General features: G+C 33.6%; 1 protein-coding gene and 1 pseudogene across 1 annotated transcript; both read left to right on the forward strand.

The window, feature by feature from the left end:
* Positions 1-1,256: 1,256 nt before the first annotated feature.
* LOC125814857 (conserved oligomeric Golgi complex subunit 8) lies at positions 1,257-9,131 on the forward strand. Its single transcript, XM_049494304.1, has 12 exons — positions 1,257-1,481; positions 1,566-1,718; positions 3,467-3,615; positions 4,366-4,443; positions 4,547-4,640; positions 4,762-4,836; positions 4,964-5,260; positions 6,864-6,931; positions 7,027-7,081; positions 7,229-7,367; positions 8,400-8,584; positions 8,672-9,131. Exons 1-12 carry the CDS (start codon positions 1,353-1,355, stop codon positions 8,972-8,974), a joined length of 1,725 nt encoding a protein of 574 aa, XP_049350261.1. The 5' UTR covers positions 1,257-1,352; the 3' UTR covers positions 8,975-9,131.
* A 9,357-nt stretch (positions 9,132-18,488) lies between these two features.
* LOC125814874 (U3 small nucleolar RNA-associated protein 21 homolog) lies at positions 18,489-21,831 on the forward strand (annotated as a pseudogene).
* Positions 21,832-26,178: the final 4,347 nt, after the last annotated feature.

A 26,178-nucleotide genomic window follows, 5' to 3' on the forward strand; every position in this document is an offset into this window, starting at 1 on the left:
ATATCTCTCACTCATTACTTCTTTCCATTGACTTATTTTAAGTAAATTTAATTTAAATTTATATTTAAACACTTTAAAAATATTTAGGTAAAATTTACTTAACCACCATTGGAAGAGGTCTTGAATTTAAATTTACTTAACCACCATTTGGAAGAGGTTTTGTGTTTAATTTTACTTAACCACAATTTTAACCCCTTACAGAAAATATGTTTTGGTTGGGGTTTGAATGCCCAACTTCAGACAACAAAATCAGCTAGCAAACCAACATGCTAATAGATAGATAACTTTTTGTCAAATAAGGACACTTAGTAAAAAAATTCGAAGAATGAGTGTCGCTAGATACTCCTTCGCTCAACATGGGTCCACCCTTGGCGACAGTGTAATTGAATAGAGTAGTGTTGAAATGTCGTATTGCAAAGATATTAGAGTGGATAATGTTTTAACGACTTTAATAATTTGTTATATATCTTAATCATTCAAATCTATTTGAATACTTGTAAACGAAGGCATAATATATATACATGTCTTTTAATTTGGTCTCAACTGACATTCATGTCGTTCAACTTTGAATGACATAAATTGACACTTAAATTATCTTAAAATTGAATATGTAGATACATATGTCCTGCATGGCTAATCTTACACGATTTTCCATATATGATGTATGTGTCTACTTATTCAATTTTGTAATAGTTGAAGTATCTAATTGTACACCTCCAAAATTAAAAAAAATATAGATATTAATTTAGATTAAGTTAAAAACACATATATTTAATGATCAAAATCTACATAATTAAAATCAAGATCATCATTAAGTTCAAACAAATAAGAAGACACGTGTACATTTAACCCTCTATTGATTAAAATGTTTATTTAGTTCCTTCATAAAAACATGCTACATTTTGAATATTTTAAAATTATATTACATTCAAATATGGAGCAATAATACAAACTCAACATAACACACAAATAACTAAATAATGTAATGCTAAATAATTCATCAAATTTGAGAATTTTCCAACTTGAGGGATCAAATACACTCAATTTCAATTGATCTAAGATTAAATATGCTTAACTAGATATTATAAGAATCCAAATTTTTTTTTCCTAGTATTAGAGGGACTAAGTGGCAAATTCCCCGTAAGGGGAAATTTAATTCCGAATAGTATCTTTAATTGCATTCAGGGACAAAAAGTTTTGCACTGAACAAATAACTTCGTAAAATCTGGCAAAATTTCATTTTTACACCTATTCTTATTTTTTCTCAAGTCATAATTCTCCGGAACCCGCGACTTAACAGTAGATCCTCCCTGAAATTCCAGATCTCATACGTTCTCGGCTTCGTCTCAGCAATGTCGATGGATTCCGAAGATCCGATGGACGAAGCTTCACCGGTCACCGGACTTCTCCCACTGGCGTCGGCTTCACAACAGCCTTACATCTCCGAACTCCTTTCTTTCACTCTCGATCGTCTTCACAAAGTAACGTTAAATTGTTACCTACGCAAGATTGAAATGTAGTTGTTTTGATTTGGATGGTTTTTATATATGATTGTATTTGTGCAGGAACCGGAGCTTCTGAGAGTGGATGCAGAAAGAATTCGGAGGCAGATGCAAGAGGTTGCCGTTGGAAACTACCGTGCCTTCATTTCTGCTGCTGATGCACTACATGCGATTCGGGAAGAAGTTTCTTCTGTTGATAAGCATCTTGACTCCTTGGTAATTGTTATACTTCCTTGCAGAAATTTTAGTAATTGTTTTGATTTTGATTTGTTGAATTGCTATTTTTAGCTGTCATATGATTTAAAAGTGTATATTGGTCCATAAACAATATAGTTAACTTGAGGAACTAACTGACACTGAATGATTTGGTCTGCTGCACTGCTATAGCCTATAGCTCAAATAGATTTCCAAAAAAGTGTGTCTGGAATATTAGTGCATGATTTCTTGTTGGTTAGATCTCGTTCCAGAAGAAGATTTAAGCTAACCACAGAATGCTTCTAAAGACCCTTTTCCAATAGCTTATTCAATTTAGGTTTTCCTTATTGGCTTCAATGTTCGTATCATTTCAGTTTAATCGTTAAAGAATTTGTCTAACTTAGTTTTTCTTTTCAACAAATCACTATGTTAAACTCAAAATCAAACAACCAAAAAGCATTGAGATCAATAAAGCAAACTCTAGTCATGTGTTTCAAATCCTCTAGGCTCTACCTTAACATAAATATCAAATAGTTACTCCATTCCAGCAGTAACAAACCAAATAGTAGCGCAAAAGATATTATCATGCTAATTACAATTGAAGAAGAACTTGGGTGCTGTCAGTGTAGCTTGATCTTCTATTCCGGCTTTTCCTACTTCTCTTGTTGTCATCTGAGGGTTTTTCTCTATCTTTGAAGCTCAAAGGTGTTCTTGGACCTCCCTTAAAAAATTCTTACAAACCATTTTGTTCTCTATCGATAGAGGTCAAAATCATAAACCTTCAAAAGTTATAAAGTTTTCCTAGTAGAGCTGGGTAAGCCATTTCTAAGTAGAGGTGGATGTCCAACAATCTATTCCTGGATTGTAGAAGGCCTCCAAAGAAAAAAGAATCATCTTATCTACTCCTCTCCGTCTTGCACGGTATATTTCCTTGAGCACGGTCTGTTACGAACAGCAGTCAGCGTATCACACCTTCAGTGAAATTACTATATCTTGTATTAGGATGGTATGAATTGCTAATTACTTGATCTTTTGGAAAATAAACTCAAGACATGATCTCACCAATTATTACAACCAAGCCAATTATAAACCTATACAGGTTAATTCTTGAAATTGAGTGATAACATGATATATTGTTAAATATGGGCTAGATCTCTCCATTTAATTCAAAGTGCAACAAAAATAAATCAGAGAAACCAATAAAATGCCATAAGGACTTTGCAAATTTAAGCTAAAAGGATTGCCTTATCCGTATGAATATCAAGCCATCAGTTTGTCTTTTGGCTATTTTGACACTGAAGTCTGAACTATTTTTAAATAAAAGTTTTCCTCTTTGCTTTCTTCAGAAATAAATTTTAGGTTAGCAGCTTAAACTAATTCAAAGTTAGAGAACTAATCTGCAAACGTTAACTTTTTAACTAGATTTAACCAAATTGAGTTTATATTTATCTGAACCTTTCAGCTTTTACATCAAATTTGGTAGTGATCAGAACCAAGGAGCATCTCGTATGCTATCTTCATTTTATCTCAACCCTATTTGCCATTGTTTTGGGCAAAGCTTAAGAACACTGCTTCACTGGTGATTTTTTGTGTAGTAACCTTTACATGCTGCAGTTGTAATTGCGAAACTGTTGGCTTGTTTTCTGCTCTTGCTTCCTTTATTTCTCAGTGTAACTGTGCAAATGGGAACTGCAATCATAATTTCTCATATAAAAATTTTTAGGTAGAAAAGGGCATCAAAACTTATGGTTGTGTTTCTTGGTTTGCAGATCAATGAGATACCTAAGCTAACTTCAGGTTGCAGTGAGTTCAGCACCTCTGCAGAACATATCTTGGAGAAAAGGAAGATGAATCAAACATTGCTTGCAAATCATAGTACTCTGCTTGACTTGCTTGAAATTCCTCAGCTAATGGACACGTATGTTTTCGTCAATGCTGTAAGGATCACTTGTTAGAATTGAAACTGCATCCATGATTTTGAAAGGATGAAATGTCAGTGGTTTTTGCTAATGATCTATGTTACCTTCCAAAGTGTAGTTTATGTATTTGACTAGTAAATTAGTGAGAGAATTGATTTTGGTGCTGACATTGTGATTGAGTTATAATATCTAACTTTTCTTTTTTAGACAAGGGATCTTAGTCTAGTTGGAAAAGACCTTTTCCCTCAAACCATGAGCCATAAGGTTAGTGGTTCGAGTCACCAAAGAGAGTAAAGTGGGAAGAGGTATAGTGTTTTGTTCTAGGTAGAGGGATTGGGGTGTGGGGTTTAGCATATAAAATGATCCAAGTTTTCAAATATGTTGGGTGATGAACAATGTTGTGTTGTTCTTAGAGCCATCATTGCTGTCATATCTGGAGATTCAGCCTGAATTGTCTTGCATAGCACAGCCATGCAAGTAGTCAAGTTTATTTTTTATTTTTTTAATAATAACGTAGAAATACATAGGATGGGGACATAGACCTTACCTCCTATAGCAAAATACAGTGGATCACCATAAGCTAGCAAGGTGAGATCTAAGTTAGAGACCTAACATATATCATATAGGATGATTCACACGAAAAGGGAGACTCAGAACATTATTAATATTTCATATTAGTGAATGAACTCATATCTTTTAGCTTCCGTGCTTTTGTGGTGCTAGACTTGAGTGGTCTCTTAATTTTGCAGATGTGTGAGGAATGGAAACTATGATGAAGCTCTTGATTTAGAAGCATTTGTTTCCAAGCTTTCAGCAATGCACCCCAAGTGAGTCCTGGGTCGTTTCTTTTTTTTGTGTAGGAACTGATATAATTGAATTCGATGAAAACTTACGAAGGTACTTTTGTTTCTTTTTCGTCTCCCCCTGAAGGTTACCAGTTATTCAAGCCCTTGCTGCAGAAGTTCGGCAGACCACCCAATCTCTTCTTTCTCAGCTTCTCCAAAGACTTAGGTCAAACATTCAGGTGATTTCTGGCATAGATTATTTGATTTTGTAACAGTTATGCTGTTGGAGCACACTGGAATGGAAGTTCTCCATAAATTTATGAAGCTTAAGACCTAACTGTTTACAATTTATTGGTGCAGTTGCCGGAATGCCTCCGTATCATTGGATACTTGCGTCGTATAGGGGTGTTCAATGAGTATGAGATGCGCTTACAGGTGAGATTGATATATTTTAACAACAGCTGGTTTTACCCAACAGTTTGCTTTTTGGTCTTCATTTATTTCATTTGGTTCTTCTAATTTTTTTTTAATCCATATTTGACCAATTTTGCCCCTTCAACAGTTTCTAAGGTGCCGTCAGGCATGGCTTTCTGGGATCCTTGATGACTTGGACCAAAGAAATGCTTATGAATACCTCAAAGGAATGGTAAATTGTCATCGGATGCATCTCTTTGATGTTGTTAACCAGTACCGTGCAATATTTGCTGATGATACTTCCGGGAGGGAAGAAAACTATGATGGTGGGCTTCTCTTCAGTTGGGCCATGCATCAAATTTCTTCCCACCTTAGAACTCTAAAGATGATGCTACCGAAGATCATTGAAGGAGGTTCTTTATCAAACATTCTTGATCAATGCATGGTGAGCATATATATTTGTGCTAGGCAGGTCATCAAAATTCAGTTTGCTCAAGTAAAACTTCTATTTGGCTGTGATCGACCTTGAGGTCTTCTGCTTGCAATCACCATGAATACTAAACATGTGAAAGAAAATGTATTGCATTTTGAGTACAGAACAAAGGGAGATGTAAATTCCCAGAAATGGCTGGAGAGAGATAGATTAAGTTTTGTTTGTATCATTCAAGTTATTTTTTACACTTTAGTCATCCTGCTGGAAACGTTCCAAGATTTTGATATGATTTACGGAAGGGAAAAAGCAGGAAATTGTTTTCCCTTCTCTCTATGGTGGGCAGGAAGGCGGGTGGTTGAGCACTAAAAGAAACAAACGTATTTACCTTTAGCACACTTGTCTGGTGAGCTAATCAGAAGAGGCATACAACTCAAAAGCTAGTCTTAAACCTATAAGTGTAGAGTCAAAATCCATTCCTTCGTTTCCATCTAGTCACTTCGCTTTTCTTAGTCAACTTCAATTTCCAACCTATCTTCTTCCTCATTTTGTGGCCAATTTCAATTTTCAACACATCTTTGTCACATTTTGGTGATCTATCTCCACTCTTTGGCCTCTATCTCCATGAAACCAAAGCAGATGGCATTATCTTTATTGTCCTTCCATGTTAACAATAGAAAATGATTAGGCTTCAATTCTCTGCAGGCTGAAAAGTTCAATCACTTCACATATTTAAATTCTAAACTGAAATTTGGCTCTGATGGCATAAGCTAAGGTAGAAATTTCCTTATTGTATGTTCTTTTAGAATGATAACTATTTATTAAAAGAGTATGCATGCAGACTTTTTCTTATATTCCCTCTGTCTTGTTTGATGTGATTTCATTTGACTGGTGTGCAATTTACGATATTCCCTCTGTCTTGTTTGATGTGATTTCATTTGACTGGTGTGCAATTTACGATATAATATGGCCATTATATTTTATTAGTAATATTTCCTCCGTCCCAATTTATGGGATGTTGTTTGACTTGGCACGTAGTTTAAGAAAGAAAGACTTTTGAAACTTATATCATTCTTTTTTGAACCGACTCAAAAGGAAAGCGAATCATATAAATTGGGACAGAGGGACTAGAAGAAAGTATGAATAGCACCAAAATTTAGAATTTGTATACTAAATGAGATTTAAGTTCTTGAAAATTGTGAAACTTCTATAGAATTGTATTATTTTGAGAATTGTGTCAAACAATTTCCGAAGGAAAGATTGTTGTTGAAATTGTGACTAGGGAAGTGTGTCCCCCCTTCTTTTGGAAGATTTTTATTTGGGTGGGGGTGGGTTGAAGAGGGATCACTAACCATCAGTTATTTGCTGGTTATTACCTACAAGTTTAGGTGAATACAGGTATGATTTGAAGCCATCCGGAATCAAGCTTAGGCAAGTTTTGTTTTCATCTATAAGGGGTTCATACTTGCTTTGATGCATTGGCAAGATAGTTATTGCTTGTTTCATAGTCTTGCAATAGTTGTTTCTATTGTTGCATTTGTTATTTACTTATTCACGCGTTGAATCAAGCTTTGGGTTTTGTTCACTTATTGATGCTTTTTTCTTTTTGTGTTGACAGTATTGTGCTATGGGACTTGGTTGGGTTGGATTGGACTTCCGTGGCTTGCTTCCCCCTCTTTTTGAAGAGTACATACCTGATTGGTTCTTTGTGATTCTGGAATCTTAAAATTGGTCTCTAAGCTAGTTCTTTTATGCATTTCATTTTCTGATTACTCTTGCAGGGCGGTCCTAAATCTGTTTTCGAAGAACATGAATGCAGCTGTTGAGAATTTCCAGGTATATATTTTAGACCAATGGTAGAACTCTTATAACTAGCACAGTTAGCCTAAATGGGAACACTTTTATCTGAAGTTATCTTTTGAAGTAAGCAGCCTATCATTCTTCACTCAGAATTGGTAATATGCAAACTTTACTTGATTCCAGTTGGTCCTCGATTCTCATCGGTGGGTTCCATTACCAGCAGTCGGCTTTCCTACCAGCAGTTTGAGTGAAGAAAGTCATGAAGATGTTACTCCTCCCTCAAGTCTAATGGAGCACCCACCTCTGGCTGTTTTTGTTAATGGTACGTTACAAGCTCACTTCACTACTTAAGTAAGCACCTTTGCAAAGGTTCCCTTTTGTTCATTGCCTGCAACTGTTAACACACTAAGCAAAGGACAAGTACCAAAGAATGGGATTTCTAGGTCAGCATGAGAGATATCTAGGTTTTGAATTCAAAATGTACTTTGGGCTCCTGCTGGAGTACTCCAATAAAGTAATGGTGTTATGGATACTAGTAGGTCACTAGAAATGCTTAAATGTCCGCGACTCTGCCTGTGGTCTCGTACCAAGCAAAGGAAAGCTTCTTTTAGAATCCTGCAAGTTCATTCATTGGATTTTTTTTTAATGAATAAAGAACAAAGGATCTTAGAGATATACTCACTTTTCTGTAACTTGTGTGGAGTTCTCCCTGTTTCATCTTGTTGAAAATCGATTTTTAGGCCATTTTTTTGAAAGAAAAAAATATGGTTGCTAGAATTTTTGAGTTCTGATTATCTCGTAATTGAGAACTCACTTATAGAACTGAAAACTGTTTATCTAAGCATCTCTAGTTTGTGTGAATATATCTTCATTGAGTGCTACCACCTACAGGTGTGTAAAACCTGAGTCTTTGATATGGGCTGAAAATTGAGCTTTAATTATCACGGGAACATTTTCAAGGCATATTGTATGAATTGTTATCTTGATCAATTTACTGATGAGCTTATACTGTCATGACTAATGGTTTCAACACCACCCTGCATCAAGTAGGTGTCAGGTTCCAATCCCACTGAAGGCCTTTTCCTTCCATACTCACTATTCACGGGTCCATCAGCACCAATAAAAAATGAACAAAAGAAAGCCAGTTTGGCCATTGTAATTTGGCATCTTTAAGACAATAGCTTCACCAACTACTAAGAATTATTGACCTTTGCACTGATCAAACCACCTTTGGCTTTATGTTTAAAGCTCCAAAAAGGGGAAAGAATATTGTCGGCTTATGATTCAACTAATTGCTAAATAGTCTTTTTACACTAATCCAGTTGTTTTTGCATCCTCCGTATATAATTTTCAGGTGTCTCTGCGGCAATGAATGAGTTACGACCTTGTGCTCCCTTGAGTTTAAAACATGTGCTTGCACAAGAACTGGCGAAAGGATTGCAGGCTGTTTCTGATGCTTTACTGAGATATAACACTACTCGCATGCTTCGAGAAAATGAGTCTCTGCTTTTCTTATCACTATGCCGAGCATTTATTGAGGTAGCATCATATGAACTTGTTTGACCTTCATGTACGTTTAGTTTGTGCACCAGTTGACTCAAACATACAAATTATGTACCTTTCCAGGTTGCTTTCCCACACTGTGTTACTTGTTTTGGTCGTTGTTATCCTGGTGGAGCTGCTCTTATAGCCGATGCCACAACTCTATTCGATGGAATTAGCCGATTATTGGTAACCTCTTCCTCCAGAGAACTTCCAAAACCAGTTCGTAATTCAGAGGCCATTAATATATCAGAAAATGGCGACGTACCTAAGAAGGAAAATGGGGAAATTCCTAGTACTGAACAACCTGAGAGTACGAACGCAGAAGAGGAACCCAATAATGTCCCCTCAGAAAACGAGGAGAAGCCTGGTAATGTGTCATCATGATGTGAAGAGCATATGCATTTAGAAAGTCAGTTTATATATTCTGCATTTTCTGATGAAGTACTAAAAAGACTCAGAAATATGCTTGTTTTTCCTGCTTCAAATCCAGGGAGTAACCTTTTCAACCAATGAGAGAGTGATTGTGGCTGATTCATTATGATCAGATGGGCTTGTAACGTCTTTGAACATATAAGAGCATATGTATTATTTCTAATAAGAGCAGCGTGATACAAAAATATACCATAAACGGACAAATAATAATTAACATGCTTTAGTTTTAGACTAAATTTTTATTTCTCTACAATCTCAGAGTTTGGACTTAATTAGGCTTTTGTGCCAACACAAATCCTAGTAGTCTATATATATAAAATAGATCTAGTTCAATTCATAAAACAATTGTCATGAAGCCATCTCTAGAAGGTGTTAGGCATAAAAAGTCAGATGATGCACTGATCAACAAAAAGTCGAATCCCCTTCGAAGGAATTCACCAAAAATCAATTCGAAGAATGTTCAAATGACAACTAGTAGTTTTCGAAAGGAAGAGAGGGTACGAGCTAATCTTTTACTAGAGGGAAAGCAGGCGAAAAGCATAGAGCCGAGAGATAAGGGATTGAAATGCATTGGACTGGACATGTCTTCTCCACAATCTCAGGGAAATGAAAATAAATTCTCAAAGATCCATAAACATGAAGTTATAAACATGAAGTTGGAATCGCTAGTAATCGCGGATCAGCATGCCGCGGTGAATATGTACCCGGCCCTGTACACACCGCCCGTCACACGCCTTTGTTTGATATGTTCATTCAGTACCAATACAAATGAAAACTACACCAAAGTGGAAGGGCCTAAGGTCTTTTCCTACAGAGAAAGGCGGTGGCTGCTGAGCAAGTGGTGTTAGATTTTGGAGATGACTATGGATTTTGGGAGAATTATCAAAGCTTGGAGGTAAAAGATGATTATGGATTTTGGGAGAATTATCTATGCTTGGAGGAAGAAGTTGCTTCTAGAGCTTGGACGAAGTGGAAATTGTAAACGGCCCATCAGCAATCATTGAAGATGTAATGAATTCAAGTCAAGATGTCTACAACTTATTTCTTCCACAATTGACATAATCAATTAATTTATGCAACAAAATCTTATTTGATTTGATCGGGATAGTCACGATCTAGAGTTAATCAATTTTAAAGTTAATTTTTTTTTATATGCATACATAGTTTTTGTCCTATATATATAGTCAAATTCTGACTTGTTTGGAACTTAGACATGAATGTTATTTTTGTATGCATATATACATGAATTGAAAAAAAAAAACAGTGATTATAAATTGAAGCCACGAAATTCGGTCTTACTTTCATGTGCTTGTTAGTGTCACTTATTAGTTTATATTGTTTTGAATTCGTTTATAAATGTGCCGCGCTTTGTGACTAATTAATAGAGAACTTTTGCTTTGTTTGTCATAAGATATCCAACATAAGTTGTGTAGTATTCTAATTCGATCTGCATAAATTTTGAAATTTTTTGCCTTGTGGGTTCTGAACTAAACTTGTGCCTCTAATGACACAAGTGTGGTAGAAATGTAAGACAACATATTATATTATCATTAAAAAAAATAGACTAATGTCTAAGGACAAAAAATACTGTCCAGGGGGCAAAAATAAAGCAGTATGCTCCCTTAAAAAAAATTAAACAATTCAGAATTTATGTCTTATTATTTCTTAGTGCTAAATCAAATTAAAATATCCAAAAGCCTTGATGAATAATATATACTATCTCATGTAGACTGTAGTAATAGCTTCGGACAGCTTTCTGAATTTGATAATTTCCTCACATGTACTCTATCAGAAGTTCATTTTAAGATTTTTGTGTAATTTTCCATTCTGAAATTAACTAATTTTTTATATTAATTCCATTCTGAAATAAAATAATATTGGGTGATGAGCAGATTAATTTTTGAGTCAATACTAATTGAAGGAGAGAAGTTCCTACTAGTTTATCTAAAGCAAGAGCAACGTGATTCAAATCAAATATACCATAAACTGACAAATAATGATTGACATGCTCTAGATTTATCAAGTAGAATCGATTTTTTATTTCCCTACAATCTTGGAGTTTGGACTTAAACTAAATAAATTTATTAAGCAAACACAAATACCAGTAGTATATATACACACAAAATCGATCTAGTTGAATTCACAAAGTTGTCATGGAGTCATCCTTAGAAGTTATTAGACATAAAAAAGACAGGTGATGTGTTGTTTAATGAAAAAGCAAATCCCCCTTTCAAGATCAATCATCTTCCAACAGATTCACCATAAACACAATTTTGTAGTTGTGTTACCATCGAAGAATATTGAAGTGACAACTAGTAATTTCCTAAAGGATGCTGCTGAACATGTGGTGTTAGATTTAAGAAATGATTACTAATTTTGGGAGAATTATATATGCTCGAAGGAAAAAGATGATTTTGAATGTTGGGAGAATTATCTAGGAGGAAAAAGTTCCTTGTACTAATTATCAAAGTCAAGAACGATCTAAGAGTCTGGGTGAAGTGACAATTGTAAGCGGCCCACTAACAATCATTAAAGATGTAGAGAATTTGTACAACTTATCTTCCACACAAGACAAACTAAAAAATTTAAATTACTGTCTGGTCATTTGATGATAAATAAAACAAAAATAGTCTATAGATTTGGATGCACTTCCATAGATTGAGAGTATGATTCATTGTGGAGAGTATTAGCATATACTATCAGTAGTTCACTTGACGATTTTCTTAGCCGCGCTTCGCGCGGTCATAATAGCTCGTTAAATTCACTAAATAACTTTTTAGAATAATGAACTACTTAAAATATTCTATATATATATATATTGTAGTGTCATCCTAATGACTAAATATTTCAGATTTTATGTTTTAATTAAGTTTATTATTAGTATTTAAGTTTTATATCTTTTATAATTTTAAATCGCTTAAGAGTCTTTTATCTTTTGAAAATATTTTTTATATCGCTAAAATTTGATTAAACTGTAACACCTCAGAATTTTTTTGAGCTAAGACTCGAACCATTCTTCGCAGTGAGTGAAATTTTTGCAAGGAATTTAAGATTTCTTGAGTATTAAGGTCACTAGATGTAGCACCTTCCAAGAAGAACCAAAGAGAGTTCATTCAAGTAATTCCTAAGTTTCTCTTAAGTTTTGGGTCAACTTCAAATGACCATAACTCCTAATACATGATGATTTAGGTGTGCTACCAGATACCTTAGGAAAGGTCTTTGAATTATCTTTCCAATGCCACCTAGTTCAATTTCGAGCTCTGAATAAAAAGTTATGACGGATTTACTAACGTCGCTCAAACCTGGCAGCAACTCCGCGATAGCTCCGCTACGCGGAGCCAACACGAACCTCACTGCCTGGTGAAAGATCTTTCCGACTCCCAGCTCGTTTTAATTATTTCTTTAGAGGTATTTTAGTCCTAAAAACCCTTAGGAGGTCATCTAAATTGCCCTAAACGTGTAGAAAATCAGTCTTCTTAAATCTAAACCCTCTCATTTACTCCAAAGATTCTACGCTCAAGAAATTCAAGAAAAAACTAAGGCTAGGGTTCTTCTTCAAAGGTTTTCCTTCAAGTTGCTTCAAGAGGATAATTCTTTCAGGTATGTAATCTTCCATAGTGTTGGGTTTGTTCATCCACACGCCAATCATGTTAATTTCAGCTTTAAATTCGTTCAAAAAGTTGAAGCTTTGATGTTCTTGTTTGTATTCATGAATTTGCTTCCGTTCTTGAATTGGGTTGAGATTGAGGAGTTCTTGAGGTTAATGTGTCGATTTATAGAGGGGTTAGAATTAGATTCTTGTGTACATGTGACAGTTATCTGAATCTAAAGAAAAGTTGAGCAAAAGAATCGAATTTAGGCAGTTCGCGGACCTGCCTCCCCATTTCATAAAGTTGTCTTCGCGTCGCGGAGAGATCACATACCTCTCTGTCTCAAAAGTTATTTCGCGACCAATTATTTTAATTCATCTCCGCGTCGCGGACTTGCTTCCAGACAATGATTTCTTGATCGTTTTTCATATTTTAACAATCTAAACACACTTCTAAACATCACGAGATCATTCCTATCATAAATCACAACCTTGAATTCATAAATCACATTCAAGGTAGAGTTGAGAGTCAAGTCTTGAGAGTTATCTCAAACATTTGTTGAGAAAGTCCCTTTGAGGAGTCTTCTACAACTTCTAATAACTTGTTTCAAGACTCGAGTAAGTAAGCATGAGAGTGAGGAGAATGTATTCATGAGTCTATACGATCACCTAGATCATTCATATCATGAACCATAACTCTTGAATTCATAATTCACATTCAAGAGAGAGTTAATAGTAGAGTTCAAGAAAGCCTTTGAGTTCAATTGTGAATCCTTGAGATCAACTATCGATTTGAACTAAGTTTTGGGGAAGTAATTTAGAGAATGAGAAGAGTCGTATACATGAGTTTCATAATGTTATGTAGATTATCGAGTCGAGTTGTTTCATGCCCATAATTCTGCATGAACCTCGTAAGTTGAGTATCCTTCAGAGAAGTGGTATCTTCAAGTTCTAAGACTTTAAGTGTTGAGTTCCTAATCTCTTTTGAGAAGTATCTTTGAGTCCTTGAGTTTAATATTTCATGCTCATAAATTCCGCATGAACTCTGAGTTGAGCATTCTTGAAATGAGTAGTATTAGTGAAGTTCTTGAGTTCCAAGTATTGAGATCTATCTATGGTTATTGAAAACCTTGCATCGAGTCGTTCACGTCCATAATTTGGCATGAACCATATTTTAAGAAGTCTTTTACAAATGTTTTAATTTTATTTTAAGACTTAAGTTTTGAGTTCAGTAAAGAGTAAAGTTGAAGTTCATTTCTTCAAAAGAATATGGGGACTATGTATTCCCAAAAGAGTTTAAAATGTTTTCACATTTAAATAAGAATGGAAAACTGAGATTTTCAAAAGAGCCTTTGAGCTAGTGTTTCAGTAAAGAGCCTTTGAGCTAGTGTTTCAGTAAAGAGCCTTTGAGCTAGTTTTCAGTAAAGAGCCTTTGGGCTAGTTTTCAGTTAAAGAGTAAATTCTTTCACAATAAAGTAAGAGAGGAAACCTTGATTTCCAAGATAACCTTTGAGCTAAGTTTTTGAGCAATTATCTCAAATCACAGAAAGAGTTTTGTTTTTACAAACATATGAGCTAAGTATATTTTGGGAGTAGTATTGAGCACCGATATGGGGATGTGAGTTCAGATAACTCAAGTCTCCATAAACCATGTAGCCATCATGGGTAGTAAAGTATCATACTTTTTAGATGGCTCCTTAAGATGCTTTTAGCATAGACTAGTGGATCCACTTAGTAGTTCAAGTTCTATACCTATGGCAAGATATAAGACGGTCCTTGGCAACGTGAGGTAAAACGTTGTATCATCACTTAGGCTCATAGTGATGGTTGTCGGTTAGATAAACTCCCATAGAAACTATATTACTTTATTATATAAGTAAAATTGAATTTGTTAGTGCATTTTCTTTAACGAAGTAAGTTGTTTTACTGTTTTATAAAGCTTTCCATATATTGCATGTTTATTGTTGCTTTATATTGAGTTGAGTATCCAGAGTTGAGTACCCAAAGTCGAATATCATATCTTTGAGTTGAGTATCTAATCTCTGAGTTGAGTATCTTATCCTTGAATACTTCTGAGTTGAGTAAGTTGAGTAGTTTTGAGTATCCTTGAGTATTCCTTGAGTTGAGTAAGTTTGAGAAGAGGTAAGTATGCTTCCCTTTTATCAACTTTCAAGCTTATGTTTATGTTTTAGAATCCCCCTTACATGTTTGTACATTCCACGTACTGAGCCATTTGGCCTGCATCTTTTCATGATGCAGACATAGGTATTCAGGATCATCAACAGGAGATTCGTTGATATATCTGGGAGTTCGAGTTAGCTATGGTGAGCCTCCTTGTTTCCGGAGGATTTCATTTACTTTTCAATTTAGTTAGGATGTCGTGGGTCTTGTCCCGACTTTCATCTTTATCAGTTAGATGCTTCATAGATAGTCAGTATAGTTGAGAAGTCTGTATTATTCATTTATTTTATTAAATGTTTTAAAGACTTAAATTGCCTATTTTATGGCGAGTTGAATATATTATTTTTATTCTAAGTTGTTCATTTGAGTTAAAGTTTTGAAAAGTTGAGTTTATGGAATTTTATTCGGTTTTAAGTTTTTGCATGCTTAAGTTAGTCTTCCGCTTGTAGTCAGCCAGGATGAGGGTTCGCTTGTGGACCAACAATGGTTCTTGAGTGCCGGCCACGTCCAGGGTGTAGACTCGGGTCGTGACATAAACAAGTTGAACTCTTTATATCGCATGTTGATTAGGCAGTTTAAGTACATCATTACACAAGTTTAGTTTCAAAATTTGCAAAGATTCACAAGTTACAAGACAATGTGGTAACTCAAATGGCTCACGAGTCGAAAACCACAACACAAGTTGTTGAACATTTCTTCTTGTTGTTGCATGGATCAACTGCAATATATCTGTGCTTTCAAACATATTGCTACATGAGAGGATATAACGGACAAGGTTAATCGTCTTTGGGGAAATTAAGAAGGTATACATAAATTCTCCGAAGTCCTCAAAATTTGAGGAAAGAAGTGAATTACAGTAACTACTATCAAAGCGGAAGTAGGGGATGGTAGTGCATATGTATTTCCATCTTTTGGACAATACAGACATATGAATCACATCGAAAATACAGAGATTTGAAAGGATGTTGTAAAGTATATCAACGGGCAATGAACTTATCCTATCAATCTCATTACTGGAAATCATTGTTGATGTTTCCATTCTATCTTCCGATTTAGATGCAGAAAAAGGTATCCAAATACCAAAACTGTCTATGAGCAGATGCAGAGAGAGAGAGGAGAACGGAAGATAGGGTTTTCCTGTTTATACAATGAGAAATGATCAAAATAAATATCAATTTAGCACCCAAAATAAATCTCCCCTTTTTGGTTGAGCCCTTCAATAGAGTTGAATTGGATAGAAAACGTTCAATTGAGAGTTTTTGAAAAGGCATAATACATAAAAATGACCTTAACTTGACGTCAACCGGCAACTATGACCTTTAACTTTGGATGTGCACAAGTAGACACTTAAACTTATATAAAATTGAACAAATAGACACATCCGTCCTACATGGCACCCTATATGGAAATTTTGTGTCTTACGTGGAGTCCTACATGTATTATGCCATGTAGGACACGTGTGTCTACTTATTCAATTTTATACAAGTTTAAGTGTCTACTTGTGCATACTTAAAGTTGGAGGGCATAGTTATCCGACCACAAGAAGCTGGAGAAGGGACAAGCCTCGTCAACGGAGTTTTCTGATGAGCTTTCTTTCTTAATGAAGTCAAGTTAAGGATCATGTTTATGTATTATGTTTTTTGAAAATGATGATTAAGTAACAGAAAAGGGTCAAAAATACCCTTGAACTATAGGAAAAAGTCTAAAAATACTCTACATCCATCTTTTGGTCTAAAAATATCCTTCCATCCACCTTTTTGGCTCCCTTATACCCTTGAAACTAACAATTCTCTCTTTATTCTTTATTTTTTTAAAATATTTATTATGTGTCATTATCCTATTGGATAATATAAAGAGCCCAACTCAATTAGATTATTTCTCATTATTTATCCAAATCAAAGCAATATACTTCTTCAAGACCCCAATATTCTTTTTATAAAAAATATATTGTAGTTTTTTTTTTTTGAATCCAACTCCTTTCCATTTCCTTTAATTTTTACATGGATTGAAGACTCATGACATAAGAAAAAATTAACGGCTAATATTTAATTAATTAAATCAAGATTTTAAACATGATATAGATGATTACTATTTTATAAACACATTTATCATGTCTTAATCATAACAATATATTATTTTATCCACAAATACGTTACACACATTTTTCTCTATTTTCCTACTTAAATTTTCCTTATTACGACCATCCATCTGTTTGTTTTTTTTTTTTTTTTCATTTTTTTAATGAGTTAATCTTTTAAGTAATATTGTTTGTAGAACTTTTTATTTGAAAAGTAGTTATCACAGATTAGCAACAAAATTAAGTTAACAGTTTTTTTCTATTTATTTATTTTTAAAAAGGAAGATAGATATGGTGGCACTATTAATATTTCTATAATATATTAATTATTTAAAACAAACTTTTTTTAAGAAAATAAATTAGAGCAAATACAAAAATTAATAGATTTTTTTTAATAAAAAAATTTGGGATCTTGAAGAGGTATATATATTTTGATTTAAATAGATTATGGGGAAATAATTAATAGAGATGAGATTTTTATTTTATCTAATAAGAAAATGACAAATAATAAATTATTTTTAAAAAAATAAATAAATTTGGTTGTTAGTTATAAAGGTATAAGTTAGTCAAAAAGGTGAATGAAAGGGTATAGGTGAGCCAAAAAGGTGAATGGAAGAGTATAAGTGAGCCAAAAAGGTGAATGGAAGGATATTTTTAGATCAAAAGATGGATGAAGGGTATTTTTAGACCTTTTCCTATAGTTCAAGGGTAGTTTTGGCCCTTTTTCCTTAAGTAAAACCTTACTAAATTAATATAGGTGGACGAAATATTATTATTTTGTAAAAGTATTATTTAATCGATAGATTAATATTTATTAATTTAAAGAGTGTTTTGAGATTCAAGAAAGGTTAATTTTGATTACATCAAAATCAATGAATTTTACTAATTTATGTATTATCTTTGTTGAATTCACATAAAAATAAATAAATTATTATGCATAAAGTAAATTGAATACATCAAAATTATTGTATCTTATTAAATTATATATCATATTTATTGAATTGATGTAAAAAATAATAATTTATTATACATATAAAGTATAATGTGTGTTTGTGGCTCATTGTCATTATTTGATGTGTTGGAAGGTGAAAGTGGCAAAACTTGTGATGTGACAAATACCATCATGATAAGTGTTGGATACCATAACAATGTAAATATAAGTGTGAGGTTGGGTTGTTCCTTAGTTAAGAAATTGTATTTCACCGTTCCGTGTATATGATCTGTTGGGTATAACAAGAGTTAATGGAAAATGGAGAGAAGATGAAAAGAGGAATTGAAAAAGATTCTCTTATGTTTTAAGAAAAGACATTTCTCCCTCATTGGTGGTGGTGGAAAGAAAAATTGAAGTGTTTAAATAGAGAAGCACTTCTACTAGTTGTTAAAAGGGTTGGAAAGAGGGACCCCCTCGTACCGTTGTTGCTCGGCTTCGGCTTTGAAAATGATCGAGAGATTAATTTTGGACAAAGTCTGTTTTAATTATTTATTTAATTAAATTAAATGGCCAAAACGTTTCAATTATTTAGTTAATTAACCGAAACATTCTGACCCAACTCAAATTCGTGCGACCCGTTTTATTTAAAACACTTTCCCGTTTTATTTTAAATTTTCCGCCATTGGAGATGACTGTTCTGAAAGGTGGCAAATTTCTTGCCATATTTCGGTCATTCCTTGCTGGAGGAAAAAGTTTTATGCTTCTATAAATTGAGAATTATTTCCTTGTACAATAATATATTAGGTCCATAATATGGTCCTCATTTAGTCTTCTCCCGATTTTTTAAATATTTTTTTAATCAATAACTCAATTGATCAAATTGATTTATATACAAGTCTCTTTATATATATATATATATAATTTCTCTTTGTTATCCATCCTTGTTAAAGGTTTCTTTGTTAGCTTTTAATATAATATTTTAAAATTATTTTTATGATATTGTTTTTATAATATATATTTCATTATTAAAATGTATTTACCATTCTATTGTTGTAGTAGACATGCATGGACAATATCAATTAAGCTTAGGCCTTCAAAGGAAATATAACAAGTTCTTAATTACTTGGTTACTTGTGTCACCAAACTTAATCTCATTAACATTCTTTCATTAAATTTTTACTATATCAATATTGACATTTATTATTTTGCTTAGATAATTAGAAATTAGTTGAAAGTATAAATAGGCAAGCTATCATCATTGTGAAAATGTACACTCAACTAATTCATACAATTGAGACATACCTTTTCTTCTTTATTTGCTGTTGGTGATATTTCACTTTCTAAAATAATTACCGTTAACATGAATCATCAATATCATAATTCAGTCTTTCTTTTACTACTTGCTATGCTATATTTTGAAGGCATCCATTCACAATATGTTCTTATGCAACATGTGCTCCAATGGCCCCCAACATTTTGTCAGGAAAAAGAATGCAAACCAAACCTTTCAGAAAGATTTTCAATACATGGCCTCTGGCCAGCGAATAGTTCAGAATCAATGAAGTGCGAATGCCCCAGTAAACCAAGTGAAAGAAATAAAGTAAATGCTTTGGTAAGTGTGTCTCTCAATGTTTTATTTTTATTTTTGGTTATATACTTCTTATTTAAGGGTTGAAAATATGTACTCTTTTAAGTTATAATTTGTTATGATTTGAACAGATGCGAAATAATCTAAATCTAAATAAGCAGCTCCAAATTATTTGGCCAAATTTGATAGCTGGGGCTAGTGATGTTCAATTTTGGCAGTACGAATGGATTAAACACGGTTATTGTAATCAAAATATAATCCCCATGATTCAGTACTTTCAAGCGGCGGTAAGAGTCTCTAGGATGATGACAAATCTGATTGACTACATGGACGCACCAGGAGGAGTACATCCATCAAACCACACATCATATTCGGAGTCTCACATAAGACAATCTATTTTTAATTTGGTTGGACCCAATATTGATGTCTTTCTGTCGTGTATGGTAAATAGCACTGGATACGTGCTTCTCAAAGAGGTTTATCCTTGTTTGGACCGAACTGTGACACATTTTATTACTTGTTCAGGACCAGTTAAAAGTAACCTTTGTGGGGGGGACAATATATTTCATCCAACTTTTTAGCTTGCTAGGTAGTTTGGTATTTGTACGTGTTCTAAAAAAAATACAACTATGATATGAATGTTATTACATAACTTTTTAAAATATACATAATTATGATGAATTTCGTTTTCTCTTTTATTATTATGGTCATTTAAATAAGAAAATCGACACAAATACATTAAGAACAGCTGTGAAAGAAATAAAAGTTACAACAACGTGAAAGAGAATCAACAGACTTAATTTTGATGAAGGGGTGTGATCCATTATCTCTTTAATTTAAATAATACTAAAATAGCTGAGATAATAAAATAGCTAATTCAGACGAGCAAGAGCCTGAGAACGGACAAGAATTGCATTTTATTGAACTGCTACTGGATTACTTTATACACGATCGAGATCATTTCATGCCGAAGCAATTTCGAGTATATACAGGCTGCAGTCTTGAGTATAGTTTCACTTCAGTTCTTTGCTAATGAGTTCATCTTCAGACAATTCAACGAAAATGTGGATCTTCGGACCCTCGTTTAGAAGTGGTCATAGTGCTCCTCCAATCCTTTGTGTATCAAGATCGGAGGAGCACTATTATCACTACATCTTATCTGCTGGTCAAGATCGAGTGTTTCACTTTTTTTTCTGTTGTTCAAGATCAACAAAGTAGAGAACTTTCCCATCGACATGTTTCTAAAAGAGCGAAGAAGCTTAAGTTGAAAAAGGAGGAGATAAAATTGAAGCCTGTTATTGCATTCGATGTTGCTGAAATGTGGTTACATGTCATATGGACACCCCGCGTGCTTATGTATGGAGGCTTCAAAATTTTGTTCTTGGCGAACATATTTTAACTCCATGCCCTGAAAATCCAACTCCAGTTAAGGCTTGCGCTATTAGTGCCTGTGGAAACTTTGCTGTACTAGGGACGGCCGGCGGTTGGATTGAGCGGTTTAATCTTCAGTCAGGAATCAGCCGTGGCAATTATGTTGATGCGTTAGAAGGTGAAAGTGCTGCTCACAATGGGGAAGTAATTGGCATAGCTTGTGATGCGACAAACACCATCATGATAAGTGCTGGATACCATGGCGATGTAAAAGTTTGGGACTTAAAATGTCGCGAGTTAAAATATAAGTGGGAGGTTGGGTGTTCCTTAGTTAAGATTGTGTTCCACCGTTCTAATGGTCTTTTGGCTTAGTTATCCGTCTATTTGATGTTATTGCACAGAGGTTGGTTCGTAAATTTGAGGGACCGTATTACTGACATGGGCTTTAGTGAGGATGGGAAATGGCTTTTGACATCCAGTATGGATGGGACTCTCAGAATCTGGGATGTAAATTTAGCTAGACAAATAGATGCAATACAAGTTGATCTGTCTATCACTGCATTATCTTTATCGCCTAATATGGATATCTTTGCCACATCGCATGTTGATCAAAATGGTGTCTATCTGTGGGTCAATCATGCGATGTTCTCTGGAGTAAAATAAATAGTCAGTGTTAAGATGCCGCCTGCTGCTTCTGAAAAAAATGGTGAAAAAAGCAATAACAGGACTATCTTTAAGCCATTGGAGTCCTCTGATACTTCAGTTTCTAAATTCCAGATCTAGTCACTCTTTCACTTTTGCCTAAGAGTCAATGGCAGAGCTTGATCAACCTGGACATAATAAAAGCCCGCAACAAACCTATCGAGCCGACACCTTTTTCTTGCCTTCAATTCCATCTCTGTCCGGTGAGATATTATTTAAACCAAGTGAAGGTACTAATGAGGAGAGTGATGCACAAAATACCAGATTGGAAGAGAGCAGTAAGAAAACGGATCTTCCAGTATCCAAATTCTTGCAAATTCTTAAGTCATGTGCGGAGAAAGAGAATTGTAAGCTCCTCTCCTTCTCTTAATGTGTATCTACTTTCGTTATTGGACAGGCTCTAGGTATGACACATGTCGCGCCCCTTTTTTTTTCCGCAAAAATGGGTTTTCCTTTTGGATGCACGACCTAACAACTCTTTTGGGCTTTGAGGGTGGATTGAAGAGTCGCCACCTAACGAATTAAGGCGCGTTAGGGCACCTATCTAACCTAAACTAGTCTAACTAAGGTCAACGAACCAGAGATCGGGTAAGGGTTCAAATTACCTCGAGGGGAAGGTGTTAGGCATCCCTCGAGGTCCACAAATGTGGGTCCCGACCGTATCTCATGCAATTTATGTGGGGGTTACAACTAGCAAGTATGGTCACTTCATTTATTTAGGTTATTTAACTTAAATATGCTTACTAAGTGATAACATAATATTTAACAATTAAGGGCATTTTAGTTATTTAATTAATTAGTTAAACATGCAAGACTAAATGATAACATAATATTTAACAATTAAGGATACTTTAGTTATTTTAATTAATTAGTTAAGCATGCAAGATTAAGTGATAACATAGTAACAAATACACATTAAACAATTAATAAAGAGATAAGCGAGGAGACAGAAATTACACAAGTAGATAAACAAACAATTTTTATATTTTATTTAAGCTACCCCAAACAATTATAATTATAAACAAATAAAGGGACAAAAGGAAAGGGAGACTCTGAAGGACTTTACGGATCAACACTTGATTTTTTTTTCTTTTTTCGATAGGCTTCCGTATAGGGACAGACAAAACCAAGGTTTGTCGCTTTAAGCCTGAGTCGATGTCATCATATCCGTAGGACCTAAACTATCCCTACCCCACCACCGCATGCTTTTCGTCTCTAAAAGTGTGCCTCCGCTTAAGGCCCAAGAGACATTGGACTACTATTAGGGTGGATTTAGACTAAAATAAAATATATGCTTTTAATAGGTCCACCTAGACACCAAGTCAAACAAATAGGACGTTCATTTAGCGTGTAAAGTCTCAAGTTGGCCTCTATATTTTATTTAAACATGCTGTCAAACACAAGTAATTGTAAAAAAAGCCTCATACTGAGTGTGTGACATACAAACATTCAAGCAAGCAACAAAATAATATTAATAAAAGGACAGAAAGATATGACATAGTGCAAGATTTTTTTTCTTTTTTATTATTTCAGTTGATTAACAGTGGCAAAAACAATTATTCATAAATGCAGGAAATATTTGGGCAGGATTTAATTAGGACAACAAATTTAAAGTTACATACAGAAAATTATTTAGTAGTTGAATTTGAATGGCAAGACAGTTCATTACGATGCAGAAAATTAATTTTTCATGCAGATGAAATTTGGACAGATTAGTTATTGGTTTTAAAAAAACAGTTATACTACCGGCAGTATATTAAGGCAGAGTCGACTTTAAATGCAATTTATCTAAATGGGACAGAGTATAGCATGCAGGGAAATAATTAATTAATTTTATTTTAACTGACAGCAAAATTATATTGCAGGATTGCTGCAGCATAATTATTTAAGTTATTTAACATGCTGAGAATTGTTAGATTACGATTTTAGCAAGCTGTTTATTTACATTTATTAACCTTGATCTTATTAATTATATCCTACGAACATGCTTTCTAAGTGTAAACATGCTGGTTTATTAACTATAACAAATCAAGGCAAATTTTACATTTAGACCAGTTTCAGAATTTAATTAAACAATTACTACACTGATTTAGTTATCAAACATGCAGTGAGTAAATCCATTAATAAAACAGTCATGCAGAAAATAATATCTGATCATCAACAAATGCAGAAAATAGTCATGCATAAAAATTGTCTTTAGTTATAGCATGCTGGAATATGTTGCAGAAATTAATTATATTGCAAAAAATTATCGGCTATGGGCAGAAAATATGCATAGATTTAATTCAATTACTTAACATGCTGAAAATTGGTTGATGACGTTTATGAACATGATTTCTAACACCAAAAAATAAAAAATGAAAAGTCGCTTGAAACCTATATGCATAATTTCTACACCCAAATAATATATTAAGAATTATATAGCTCCTAGAGTACATGTAGAAAACCTTTCTTGAAGGTTTGGTTTGCATATATTTATCTAATAAAATGTGGGGAACCGTTGTAGTACATGATGCATAACAACAAATTGTGAACTGATGCCTCCAAAATATAACATAGTGATTATTAAAAAAAAGATTAAATTATGATATTGATAATTCATATTAACAATAATTATATGATAAAATGAAATATGACCGACAACAAATAAAGCAGGAAGAAGAAGGTATGCCTCAATTCTATGATTTAATTGTGTTTGCATTTTCAAAATGAGGATAGCCTATTTATAATTTCAACTAATTTCTTATCTAAGCAAAATAATAAATGACAATATTGATATAGTAATATTTAATAAAATGAAGTCAATGAGATGAAGTTTGGCAGAAGTAATCAAGTAATTAAGAATTTGTTTTCCTCCATTAATGGAGGTTGAGGTCAATAACAAGAAGGAAAGTAGAGAGAAAAAATTGTATGCATTGCCTCATATTAAATGAATGAATAAATCTTTACAATATGATGTTTATATATATAATACTCCCTCTGTCCACTTTTATTTGTCATGTTACGCTTTTCGAAAGTCAATTTGACTAATTTTTAAAGTTAAATTAGATTACGTTAATTCGATATTTTTAAAAAAAAATTTAGATATTCAAAAACTATAGGAAAAGTACTATAAGTTGCAATTTTTTGCATATCAATATGATGAAAATATACATCGTAAAATGTTGGTCAAAGTTCTTATTGTTTGACTCTAAAAAAGGAAACCATGACAATTAATTGTGGACGGAGGGAGTATATAAAAAACTAATCTGTAAGTAATTCTAACCAACTGAACAACTAATTACTGTGACATATAATCTCATCAAAAAGCCAACAAAGAAACCTTTAATTATTTATTATTTATATAGAGACATGAAGTGTAGGACGACCAAAGGCAGTTTCATAATTATGTTATCACATGCAAGGGTAAAATAGTAATTACGCATGATTGATATTTTAGCAAACCACACTACTTTTTCTTTCCATTCCCGATTGTTTCAGATCTTTTTCCTCTACTTCCATATTATTATTATTAACAATTGCCATGGTGTCAGAGCCAAAATGATGGATCATCTCCCTCAAATCTCTTCTTCTCCTAACGGGTCAAAACTTATGGGTTACGAGTTAAATCAGCTATACAGTTGAATATCCCAATTTGAAACACACGACATATAAGAAGAAGAGAACTGATAAAGCATAACCGCCAAATATTTATGAAATTTATCCATGTTTGGTGAAGAGCAGTATTGTTGGTGTAATATACCACATATACAATAAATTACAGTTGAAAATAAAATGACAAAAATGAATAAATAATTCTTTAGGCTGAGGCACAGATATTTCGCTCTCTTTAAGGAGATTCAAGCCCACTGCGGCATAATCTACACTGATCCAACAATAATACTCTGGACTTGTCCCCTCCAGGATACAACAACCCAACAACAATGTACAACTCAAACAACACCGGATTAGTTGAAGAGTCCAAAGCTCCACAACAAAAACATCTTCCTTCAACATATAAGTATTCTCTTTTGTATATAGTGAATAGTTGAAGACTTATAATATTATTCTTTGTCTCAATTCTCTCTTTCACTACTTCACTAATCTCAATATACACACAATAAAATACTACTCATCTTTTTCACTCTATATTTTCTTGTACTTCTCTTATTTCTTCTTGTTTCCAACACAAAGGAAGATCACACTATTTATAGGTGATGAATTCTTCCTTGCAATGAATATGAAGATTGTGGGTAGTAATTTTCCAAATGAAAGTTACAAGACATAAAGATAGAATAATGGGTGAAATGAAGAGTTGGTGGTTACATAAGTTACCAAAAACTAATGACCACTTTCTTCCACAATTGATGAGTGTAAAGAAGCACAAATGTAATGTCAATCAATAGACATAACATGCTATATAATGTGACATATAACATATTTTTATTAATATTAAAATGTCACACCAACAATCCCCCACTCATTTTAATATTAAGATAAGAGACTTCTTCACAACTCAGTTGAAGGTAGACTATTATGCATAATAAAGGTGTGCGCTGCATTGAATATTCACTTAGTAAAACAATAACCTTTACTCTAGAGTCAGTAGTGGTCTCAGACTTGAACTATGACTGCTTAAGGGAAATAAAATATCATTGCTTACACACAATTGTCAAGGTGTTGACATATGTTTTAATAGTCAGCACATTACGGCCTTGTGCTATCCCGGTTTCATGAG

This window comes from Solanum verrucosum, unplaced genomic scaffold, assembly GCF_900185275.1.
Source record: "Solanum verrucosum unplaced genomic scaffold, falcon-dt-bn FXZP01000034.1, whole genome shotgun sequence".
Taxonomy (NCBI): domain Eukaryota; kingdom Viridiplantae; phylum Streptophyta; class Magnoliopsida; order Solanales; family Solanaceae; genus Solanum; species Solanum verrucosum.

Coding starts and splice junctions, on each gene's coding strand:
- LOC125814857 (XM_049494304.1), top strand. CDS start 1,353: ATGTCGATGGATTCCGAAGATCCGATGGACGAAGCTTCACCGGTCACC. Junction 3,616..4,365: donor ATTCCTCAGCTAATGGACAC/GTATGTTTTCGT, acceptor TTAATTTTGCAG/ATGTGTGAGGAATGGAAACT. Junction 7,082..7,228: donor CAGCTGTTGAGAATTTCCAG/GTATATATTTTA, acceptor ACTTGATTCCAG/TTGGTCCTCGATTCTCATCG.